This window comes from Vulpes vulpes, chromosome 3 (assembly GCF_048418805.1).
Source record: "Vulpes vulpes isolate BD-2025 chromosome 3, VulVul3, whole genome shotgun sequence".
Classification (NCBI taxonomy): domain Eukaryota; kingdom Metazoa; phylum Chordata; class Mammalia; order Carnivora; family Canidae; genus Vulpes; species Vulpes vulpes.
Genome location: NC_132782.1, coordinates 118631929 through 118644382, shown reverse-complemented (window position 1 = coordinate 118644382; position 12454 = coordinate 118631929). Strand labels below are relative to the sequence as shown.

The 12454-nt window shown below is 40.4% G+C and overlaps 1 protein-coding gene across 6 annotated transcripts in view; it reads right to left on the bottom strand.

Moving 5' to 3' along the window:
- The window catches only part of VAV3 (vav guanine nucleotide exchange factor 3), a 439091-nt gene that overhangs the window by 268825 nt on the left and 157812 nt on the right, over positions 1-12454 (bottom strand). For all 6 annotated transcript variants that reach the window (XM_072754465.1, XM_072754466.1, XM_025996323.2 and 3 more), the window contains one exon: positions 3457-3573. In XM_072754465.1, coding sequence (XP_072610566.1) covers positions 3457-3516 — 60 coding nt within the window. In that variant the 5' untranslated portion in view covers positions 3517-3573. The remainder of the gene's footprint in view (positions 1-3456; positions 3574-12454) is intronic.

Genomic DNA, 12454 nt, shown 5'->3' with positions numbered 1-12454 from the left:
TCAGGTAGACTTTTTAATTTCAACCATTATTATACTTTCCTCTCTTTCTCAAAAAAAAAAAAAACAATTAGATGTCAAGTCACAGATCACTCATGCTTTATTAATTTCACATATTCCTTTGGTTTTCTCCATGAGTTCATCCTTCTCCCTGAGCACTCACACAGTAGCAAGACCCAAATGTAGACAGCAGACAAGAAAAACAAAAGGCTGGGAAGTCAGAGGTCAGATCCAGATCCTGCTCTGTCTCCAACCAAGGATGCCCTAAGATCACTGCTAAACCTCCCCATCTCTTAATTTCCTCATCTGAGAAAGGGGAAGACTTGCTTGTTTCCTTCACAAAACTATCATGAAAATCAAACAAGGTCAGTGATATGAAGCACTCTCAAAACTTCAAAATGCTATAAAAACATTAGACATGGTTATTAAATTAAATTAATATATTCCTAGGCAAAAAGGTGCTAAATATATATGAATCCTAGATTCACTATTTGCATGAATTAAGGCAAATGAAGGAGCATATAGTTATAGATATTGTTTTTATGCTAATTGAAAATTTAATTAAATCCCAAGGAATGAAGAGAAATAAAATAACGTGTGTAAATCTCATTAAAATTTATAGTCACAATACCAGGAAAGATTTGGTCTCTACATCAACACACTACTCACATTTTTTTAATGTAAAAATTCAAAACCGCATGAGTTATCCAAGTTCTGTCACTTACAATCCAGGATCTGTAAATAGGGATGATAATGATACCTAACATGGTGGGCCTGACATGAAGACTGAGTCAGTATGTGCAAAGCACTGGAACCCGCTATGTGAACATTTGCACCATGGTAGCAGCGAAAATCAGCCAGATCCTGATTCAAACAATTGCTCCAATCTCTACCAGATGTGTGGTTTGAATAGTATTAACATCTCAGAGGGCCATTGTGAGGATTAATGATATAGATAGATACATGCATACATACACACATAGATACATAGACAGATAGACATAGACATAGAGATACAGATAGAGTGAGACACTAAAAACATACCAATTATCACAAAAGGTTTCAGTGAGTGGTGGGACTGATGGTTTGTTTAGAGTAATAATGTTTAATCATAGTAATACTGGTAAGTTACACAACAGCATCCTAAATTCTTTAACTTTCAGTGGTTTAGTCAGGTCAGATAGAGTTTTGGGAAAGATACTGCACCAATCGGGGAAGTAACAAAAAAATGTACGTGATTTTAAAGTGCTGAGTATAGGATCAAGTTCTCAATGACATCCCCAAGTTTAACTCTGTTTCAGACTTATCACCGCCAAAGTATTTTAAGTAGACAAAAACACATTTACCCTTGAGAAGCATACAGTTTACTTCTTCACATTCAACTCTATTATCTAAACTCCTACAAAGCTTCCGTTGTATAAGTGTGCAGTGGTATTACACCAGAACAAGGCCATGTGTTTCCAAAAGAATTAGATAACTTCCCAGTCTTTATCAACACCATTTCTTGTAAATCTGAATGGAAAATTAAGAGCTTATTGAAAAGCTCTTAAAAAGTCTACAATTTTTTTCATTTTTCATTTCCTTAATTCATTTTCATTTTTCATTTCCCCAAAAGAGAGTGGGGAAAAAAAGACTTTTTAAAAATAGGCAAAGGAGTCAAAGAATAAATGAAACATCTTTTTAAGCTGTTAAGATTTTTTTTAGGGCTAGTAACTTAGAGGACTATCCACCTTACCTGGAATTCTGGTTGATTCCTCTTCATCGTCACAGCCTCACTTCATGGCCATAGAGATATGTACTACTTGCCCACCAGGAGGCTTGGTTTTCAGTTGTTTTTGTTTGTTAACCATGTTCTCCCCTATCACCTTCTTGGACCTCAAAACAGTTAAACCACAGCTTGCTGGAGGTAAAGGGAATCTTAGAAACCACGGCCTTATACCTACTTCCTTTTGTACAGGCTTCCAAACTGACAGTCTGATGAATGAGAAGACTGGTGACTTCCAGCAGATGACAAAGTGACTTTGGGTCAAGAAGCCAAGGCTTCTCTCTTCCTGGGCAGGGTGGCTTACCCATACTTGCATCAAATTTCAGCATCAAATTTCTTATATGTCTGTTTCAAGTTTGTGCAATTTATCCCCATTGTCAAGCAAACCAATCCATTCACTTGATTTTCACTTTACAACCAAAATAGTACATCTTAGAAATCAAATGAAATACCACTCTCAAACAGCCTTTTGATGATATACTAGCACCTGAATTACAAGAGTAAGGGCAAACTTCTCAGTATCATTTAGTTTTTTTCCCTAATTCTTATGTGCTTATTTTCATAATGCAATTATGTCAGCAGGGGCCAAAATCAGGTCACCATAATTACCTCTTTTACAACTTCTTACATGCAAAAAGCTTGTTTATACCCAATCACTTCAAAATAAATGACCACAACTCTCAGAAGAGTAATTTCTTTCACCTATTTCACACAAGTGTTTGGTGTACATACAAGTAATAACAGCAAATATTAGAATAATTTACATGTGGCAAGTATCACTGATGTCCAACAACCTAACATGTATCTACTGAAATCCAATCAATAGGAATTTCTCAACAACCTCAAACATCTCGGATTCATGTCTTCCCCATCACCTACCCAAGTGTCAAAGTAGAGAGAAGGGCAGTAAGTAGAACATTCTCAACTTCCAAAAATTAGGTACCTTACAGATATATAAAAGACTAAAAGGGAAGAAATACTTGTCCTACTATCTATAGAATGGAAAACAGTAATCCTAATCTCTGAGGTAGCCTACAGGAAAAGTTACTTCTGGAAAAAAAAAAAAAGACCCTCCTTATACTGCTTTATATAAAAAATAATTCTAGATCTGGGGCAATGCGGTGTGGCTCAGTCAGTTAAGCATCCAACTCTTGATTTCAGCTCAGGTCATGATCTCATGGGCAGTGAGATCAAGCCCTACATTGGAGAGCAGGGAGTTTGCTTGAAGATTCTCTCCCTCTGCCCTTTCCCTCACTCACTCATGCTTGCGTGCCCTCTCTCTCAAATAAATAAATCTTTAAAAATGATACTAATAGTCATTCTAGGGATCCCTGGGTGGCGCAGCGGTTTGGCGCCTGTCTTTGGCCCAGGGCGCGATCCTGGAGATCCGGGATCGAATCCCACGTCAGGCTCCCGGTGCATGGAGCCTGCTTCTCCCTCTGCCTGTGTCTCTGTCTCTCTCTCTCTCTCTCTGTGACTATCATAAATAAATAAAAATTAAAAAAAAAATAGTCATTCTAATCCCATATGGATGACAATGTTGTTACTTCCTTTTTCACTAAGTCACCTACATGTGAAATTCAACTACATAATGCAGATACCCAGACCACTTAAATCACATGTTCTACTTCAAATAGTATTTGATAAAATGTTCCTCACTAAAAGAAAATACATAGCAAATGAAATGTAATTACCTTTCCAAAGTCACGAACATCAAATAGGTCAAATGCTTCGAAGAGTTCACTCTTTCTCATTCCAAAGGTCTCGCAACAGGCTGTAAGGAATGTCCTTATGTTCTTCAAACAGAGAAACTGAAAAATAAAAAATAGCGATTAGTCTATAGTGAATCATTCTGAATGCTCTATATCCTCTGTCCACCCAGAATGCTATAAAAAATGACAACTTTTGAGGTGCTTTTCAATCCACCATTCAGCAGTATTTACTGAGTACCCACTTAGGCACAGGTAACACATCTATGAAGAAGGTACACAAAATTTTTGCTCTCGTGAAACTTATATTCTAAGAAGGGAAGACAGATAAGAAAAAAACTGAGCAATAAAAAAAAAAAAACCAGTAAGTATTTTATTTTCATGTGGAAGTAAATGCAATGGAAAAAAACAAAACCAGGAGAAGGGATCAGAAGCACTGGTGGGAGGGCACTTAAATGGATGGTTAGAAAAAGTGTCAGTGGGAAGAGAGCAGATAAACAGAGATTTGAAGGTAGTGTTGGACCAAGCCATGCAGAAGTACAGGACACAGCATTACAACTTAGAGTAGCATCCCATGGCACAGCCCTGAGGCAGAAGTATCTGAGGTCTGTGTAATGAAGGGGCAAATGAGGCTGCAGTAGAGTGAGTGAGTGCATGAGTGAGTGACAGAGAGAAAGGGAGGAGATGAGCTAGAAAGGTAATGGGGTCAGGACACCTGGGTGGCTCAGCGGTTGAGCATCTGCCTTTGGCCCAGGGTGTGATCCCGGAGTCTTGGGATCAAGTCCCACATCAGGCTCCCTGCATGGAGCCTGCTTCTCCCTCTGCCTGTGTCTCTGCCTCTCTCTCTGTGTCATGAAGAGAAGAAGAGAAGAGAAGAGAAGAGAAGAGAAGAGAAGAGAAGAGAAGAGAAGAGAAGAGAAGAGAAGAGAAGAGAAGAGGAGAGGTAGGTAGGTAATGGGGTCAGATGACAAAGGACTTTGTTGGCCTTACTTTTATTCTGACCAAGACAAAGTCATTGGAGGCCTTGGGGGCAGGGGAGGGATATGATCTGATATGTTATAGGGATCTTTTAGGATTGAAAGGGGCTGGAGCAAAGATGGAGACAGAAAAAGCAAATAGGAGGATACAAGGCAATCGTGGGAAGACCAGGTGTTACATCTGGACAATGTTAAATTTGAGATACTCATTAGTCATCCAAATGGATGTGGGGCACCAGGCAACTAGATACACGAGTCTGGAGTCCAGGGTACAGGGGTGTACTCCAGACATAAATTTGGGAGTCTTTAGAGTATACAGAATATTTTTATCCATGATATGGCCTGAGAGAACTTTGGGAGGAAACAAAGAAGAGGAAATAGCCTGGGACTGAGTAATCTTAGGAGATCAGGAAAAGAGCCTATCACGAGGCTGAGCACAAGTGACTGGTGAGGAAGGGGAACAACCAGGAGAACAGGCTTTCCCTGAAGTCAAGAAAAGAAAGTGTTTCTAGAAAGAAGGAACAATAAACTCTGTTAGCTGCTACTGATAGGTAAGAGCTGACCAAGCACAGTCTGTGGAAGCCGGCAGTGTGAAGGTCATGGGTACACCCTGATAAAAGCAGGTGGAGTGAGGTGCTTGGAGCAGGTTCAACAGACCAATGGAAGAGAGGAAGTGAAGAGAGAACACAGGATACCAACTCTCAAGGAGTTTGCTGCAAAAGGAACAGAGGATTGAGGAGGTAGTTGGAGAGAAAGAGAAGTCAAGGAAGGGCTTTTTTAAAACAACGGAAGCTGCTACATGTTTTTATTTTGATGGGAATCACTCAGTAGAGAGGAGAAAGTTGGTCATCCAAGAGAGAAGGTGAGTCAGCCGAATGAGGTCCTTGAGTAAACAAAGAGGTGGGGGTGGAGGCTCTCAGCTCAAGTGGAAAAGTCTAACTTGGACAGGAGCATGCTCAGTTCATCAACAAAAACAGGAGGAACAAGAGGGAAGGCAGATCTATTGACAATTCTTAAAAACAAAATTTTACTTTCAGTATCCAAAAGACTCAGATCCACCTAAGCAAGATACACGCATACCCTGAAAGTGAATGACTTCTTTTTGAAAATAGGAGCTGCAATGGCACACATAAGACTGTTATCCTCCAATGAAGGAGAAGCCCATCAGCTAATTGGAGCATCCTTTTTTTAAGCACTGTCAATGTTTTATTTTGTAGTTGTTGTTTTTTCATATTGTTGTTGTTGTTTAATTTATAGAGAGCACATTTCACTTCCTCGGTATTTGAAACATCCATTTTTTTCACAGGCTTAACTCAGATGCAGTCTGACTCTTTACAGGAATCCTTCTCAGAGGCTTAAATATTTCAGGAGGAGTTAAAACCACACGGGAAGCATCATAAACCCTTTGAAGCACAAAGGCAAAAGCCAATCAGCACATGGAGTTACTACTTGCACTTTAAAAAATTCATAAGAGACCTTTACAACACAGAATCACTCTACATGTAGCTCTTTTCACATAGGATTGCTTATTTACAGATTAAAAGCCTTGCATTCTGCCAAGACAGACAATAATTACTGTCTTGGGGATTATGCAACTGCTCTCTTGCAGTATTTTTTTACATAATTAAGTGCCCAACTCATAGTTCACCAAGGAGAAGCATAATTGCACATGCCACCCTCTGAAGATTTCTCACCAAATTCAGATTTCACCCTGTGTAGGAAAAACTACAGTACTTTCCACTCAAGTGCTTTAGTAACTCAGAAAAACAAGTACTATTTCTGAAAGTTAAAAAAAAAAAAAAAGAAATGTAGTCATTACTGCATATATACAGAGATTTAAAAGCAAGTCTTCCCCTTACTTCTGGAACCAACTTTAATCTTATTTGCCCCTTAACTAGTTCAATTCTACTAAATTCCACATATATTTATTGGATTTGGAAAAGGTCACTGGTAAGCTGTCACTTTTCCAGGCAATCCGCAAATTTGGTCCTCCTTTTAGGTATTTCTTCAGTCACAGTTTGAATGCTTACAATATTCCAGACACTGGAAATGCTAAAAATGAATAACACAAGTTTCTGCCTCCAAGCTTGTCTATTTAGTCTTATCTGGAGATTTTCACAGTCATCCAAAGTTTGGCTAACTAACAACACTAGGATCACGCTTCACTTGATGTTCATGGGGGCTCAGCTCCGTGCACACACGGGAACAAAGTTGAGGGAAGGAGGAAGCGGGCCCGAATACCACTGCAGAAGCCCTGGTCAGAGCGACCACTGATAACCTGCCCACCACTCCCAAGACTTAAGGCTTTGTTTTCATCATGCTGAACTTGTTCTTTTTCCAGTTTATTTTGTAAAATTTCAAACCAAAAGAAAAATTGAAGAATACAAAAAACATTCCATCTACTCAACAACTGTAACATACTGCCACACACACACACACATTTTTTTATTTTATTTTTTTAATAAATTAATTTTTATTGGTGTTCAATTTACCAACATACAGAATAACACCCAGTGCTCATTCCGTCAAGTGTCCCCCTCAGTGCCCGTCACCCATTCACCCCCACCCCCCTGCCCTCCTCCCCTTCTACCACCCCTAGTTCGTTTCCCAGAGTTAGGAGTCTTTATGTTCTGTCTCCCTTCTTGATATTTCCCACACATTTCTTCTCCCTTCCTTTATATTCCCTCTCACTATTATTTATATTCCCCAAATGAATGAGGACATACACTGTTTGTCCTTCTCCGATTGACTTACTGCACTCAGCATAATACCCTCCAGTTCCATCCACGTTGAAGCAAATGGTGGGTATTTGTCGTTTCTAATGGCTGAGGAATATTCCATTGTATACATAAACCACATCTTCTTTATCCATTCATCTTTTGATGGACACCGAGGCTCCTTCCACAGTTTGGCTATTGTGGACATTGCTGCTAGAAACATCGGGGTGCAGGTGTCCCGGCGTTTCATTGCATCTGAATCTTTGGGGTAAATCCCCAGCAGTGCAGTTGCTGGGTCGCAGGGCAGGTCTATTTTTAACTCTTTGAGGAACCTCCACACAGAGTAGCTGCACCAGTTCACATTCCCACCAACAGTATAAGAGGGTTCCCTTTTCTCTGCATCCTCTCCAACATTTGTTGTTTCCTACCACTGCTATTCAACATACTACTGGAAGTCCTCGCCTCAGCAATCAGACAACAAAGACATTAAAGGCATTCAAATTGGCAAAGAAGAAGTCAAACTCTCCCTCTTCGCCAATGACATGATACTCTATATAGAAAACCCAAAAGCCTCCACCCCAAGATTGCTAGAACTCATACAGCAATTTGGTAGCGTGGCAGGATACAAAATCAATTCCCAGAAATCAGTGGCATTTCTATACACTAACAATGAGACTGAAGAAAGAGAAATTAAGGAGTCAACCCCATTTACAATTGCACCCAATAAGATACCTAGGAATAAACCTAACCAAAGAGGTAAAGGATCTATACCCTGAAAACTATAGAACACTTCTGAAAGAAATTGAGGAAGACACAAAGAGATGGAAAAATATTCCATGCTCATGGATTGGCAGAATTAATATTGTGAAAATGTCAATGTTACCCAAGGCAATTTACACGTTTAATGCAATCCCTATCAAAATACCATGGACTTTCTTCAGAGAATTAGAACAAATTATTAAGATTTGTGTGGAATCAGAAAAGACCGCGAATAGCCAGGGGAATTTTAAAAAAGAAAACCATAGCTGGGGGCATCACAATGCCAGATTTCAGGTTGTACTACAAAGCTGTGGTCATCAAGACAGTGTGGTACTGGCACAAAAACAGACACATAGATCAATGGAACAGAATAGAGAACCCAGAAGTGGACCCTGAACTTTATGGCCAACTAATATTCAATAAAGGAGGAAAGACTATCCACTGGAAGAAAGACAGTCTCTTCAATAAATGGTGTTGGGAAAACTGGACATTCACATGCAGAAGAATGAAACTGGACCACTCTCTTTCACCATACACAAAGATAAACTCAAAATGGATGAGAGATCTAAATGTGAGACAAGATTCCATCAAAATCCTAGAGGAGAACACAGGCAACACCCTTTTTGAACTTGGCCACAGTAACTTCTTGGAAGATACATCTACAAAGGCAAAAGAAACAAAAGCAAAAATGAACTATTGGGACTTCATCAAGATAAGAAGCTTTTGCACAGCAAAGGATACAGTCAACAAAACTAAAAGACAACCTACAGAATGGGAGAGGATATTTGCAAATGACGTATCAGATAAAGGGCTAGTTTCCAAAATCTATAAAGAACTTATTAAACTCAACACCAAAGAAACAAACAATCCAATCATGAAATGGGCAAAAGACATGAAGAGAAATCTCACAGAGGAAGACATGGACATGGCCAACATGCACACGAGAAAATGCTCTACATCACTTGCCATCAGGGAAATACAAATCAAAACCACAATGAGATACCACCTCACACCAGTGAGAATGGGGAAAATTAACAAGGCATTTTTTTTTTAAAGACTTATTTATTTTAGAGAGCGATCAGCGGGAGTGGGGGAGGGCAAGAGAAGACAGAGAGAAGGTCTTAAGCAGCCCCTGCACTGAGCACAGAGCCCGACTCAGGGCTCAATCTCAAGACCCATGAGATCATGGCCTGAGCCAAAATCAAGAGTTGGACACTTAACCAACTGGGCCACCCAGGGGCCCTATATATGTGCTTTTGGGTGCCAACTATTTATGAAATGTATTTTGCCAAAGTATTTGGAAGTTACACACATCACGACACTCCATCCCTAAGTAACTCAAAAAACATTTCCTAGGAATAAAGATACTTTCCTACATACACTACCATTATCACACTGAAGAAAATGAACAATTCTAAGTTATCTAATATCTATTCCATATTCCTCAATTGCCCTGTCTCTTATATCCCTGACAGTGTAGGATCCAATGAAATTTTACCCATTGCATTTGGTTGCTTTATTTTTGCAGTATCTTTTAGCTGAGAAATCCTGCTGCCTTTTATTTTTAAGACATTGACTTTCTGAAGAGTCCAGACAAGTTGTCTCATAGAAGGTCACACATTTTGCATTTGTCTTACTATTTCTTCATGATATCATTAAACTTGTTCCTCCATCACTTGTATTTCCAATGAACCAGAGGCTAAGTCTGAATACAAATTATATGAGATAACTTTAGGGGTTTTTAGAATTTAGGATTCAAATTTTAAGAAGCAGAATTTTAAATAACTTCAGGATTTTTTTTTAAATATTAAATGTATCTACATAAGACCAAATTTAAAGACATAGAAATATAAATGCCATTTTCTCATTTAACAAATATTACTGATGTGCAGATTATACATTAGGCATCATAAAATGTACCTCCAATTGGGTACTACTGCTTTTTTTTTTTTAATTTTTTTTTTATTTATTTATGATAGTCACAGAGAGAGAGAGAGAGGCAGAGACACAGGCAGAGGGAGAAGCAGGCTCCATGCACCGGGAGCCCGACATGGGATTCGATCCCGGGTCTCCAGGATCGCGCCCTGGGCCAAAGGCAGGCGCCAAACCACTGCGCCACCCAGGGATCCCCTACTGCTTTTTTTAATTTATTAAACACATGTTAATGGAATGAAACTGAAGAGAACTAGGTAGCTTAAAAAGAACAAGCCAGAAGCAGCAAGTATGACACAAGCTGCCTTCAGAAGACTCATCCTAGTCAGAGCAACCAGACCGACGAAGGCACAATGGCCCACTACGTGGTAACTGCCATAAGGAAAGCAGCTGAGGGTTCTCTGAGAGTCCTGCATCAGAGGTATCAGAGACAGTGTTAGAGAGGGAGGAGTGGGATGAGGGACAGAGGAGATGAGTAAGAGTCAGCCACAAAACCAGAAGAGCAGCTGACATTCAGCGATGAGAAAGGAGTTGCCAGACCTGGGGTTCAAGGGCCACCAGGTAACCGGCACAGCGTGTGTAGGAGCGCAAGACCTGGCCCTGGAAGGCGGCAGGGGGAGTGAGCTTGGACAAGGGAGTCGGGGCCTATAGGGCTTGCCAAAGGGATGCGGGCTTTACTCTGGAAGACACAGCGAGATTCGAGATTCGAGGGTTTTAAACAAGAGAATAGAACACTCAGCTTGGGACGCCCAGGTGGCTCAGCGGTTGGGCGCCTGCCTCCAGCTCAGGGAGTGATCCCAGGATCCGGGATCGAGTCCCACATTGGGCTCCCTGCAGAGAGCCTGCTTCTCCCATGTCTGTGTCTCTGCCTCTTTCAGTCTGTGTCTCTCACAAATAAATAAATAAATCTTAAAAAAAAAAAAAAAAGAACACTCAGCTTGCATTTCATCAGTATTATAATTGAGTGTTTACTATGTACCCAACTCTACGCTAATGTTTGTCCTTTTTTTAATATTTTTTTATTTATTCATGAGAGACAGAGAGAGAGAGAGGCAGAGAGAGAAGCAGGCTCCATGCAGGGAGCCTGACATGGGAATGGATCCCGGGTCTCCAGGATCACACCCCAGGCTGCAGGCGGCGCTAAACCGCTGCGCCACCGGGGCTGCCCTGTTTATGTCCTTTAACCCTCATGATAACTCAATCCGGAAAGTTTTCATTTTTTTTTTAATATATAGGGAGTTACTCAAGGTTATATAATAGCATTTTCGAAAGTAAAAGAATCATGATTCAAATCCAGACATTCTTGGGGCACCTGGGTGGTCAGTGGTTGAGCGTCTGCCTTTGGCTCAGGTCATGATCCTGGGGTCCTAGGATTGAATCCTGCATGGAGGTCCCCACATGGAGCCTGCTTCTCCCTCTGCCTGTGTCTCTGCCTCTCTGTCTCTCTCATGAATAAATAAAATCTTAAGAAATAATAATAATCCAGACACTCTTGCCACAGAGCCCACATCCTCAACTACTGTGTTATACTAGCTCCCTTTTGCAGCAGTGTGCAGATTAAACATTTTCTTTTCTCTTTATTAGGGAGATGATATGGGTGAGGTGGGCCAGACAGGACAGTTAGGGTGCTATCATATTAATTTAACAAAAAGATTATGGTGATTGGACCAGGATGGTAGAAGGAAGAATTGAAATAACTATGAAATAATATGGAAAGGAAATACCCAGTAATGGACCGAATATACGTGGGGTGGGTGGAGTGAGAGAGAAAGGGAACTAGGAATTATGTCCATAGCTCTGTTTTGAGCACTACACATAACAGTAGAAGCACCCACTGAAAATGGTAGCATAGCAGATGGGGGACAGGGCGTATGAAAGGAACCACAGATGGAGACCATTAACTCTTGTCTCCACATCTGGAAAGATCCAGTAATGACAGAGTCTAGGCAGCATCTCAAGTGTATCCAGTGATAAGTGACATTCTAACAGCACAGCCACCAGTCTTCAACCACCACACTCACCCTCTCTCTGCCCCTGCAGAAACACGTGAGCAGTTTGCTTATTTATCACAAGTTGAAGAATCAAAATGGCAGAAAAGCACTCAATAGATGCAGATAACATTCAAAGAAATGTTAACACCATCAAGGTCTAAGACAACCTAAAATTACACAGAGCTCTCCAGATTACATAACGTCTCCTAACCAGATACCTATCACAACAGACCAGGCTTTTCAAGGTGCAGCCTCCCCCATGACCTCTTCAGTGTTAGCAATAGTGATGTTCTAGAAGGGAACATTTAAAGGTCTGACTGCAAAAGTTCCCTATATAGCTCTGAGACAATCCTTCTCTTCCCTCTACTCCTTTTACAAGGTGTGCGGCTGCCTTCTTTACGTGCCTTAAGAACCATTTTGACTTTCTCAGTGATATGAATACAAGGCAGGATCGTTCCCTTTTTATTTGAAAAAAATAAGCATCTACTTCTCTAAAATTGTTAGCAAAAAATGGACTAGTTGTGTTAACTGACGCTACAAAACAGGAAAAACCTCCACAGCTTGTTGTGAAATAAGCTATTTCAATCCCAACTGAGAAATGGTATCT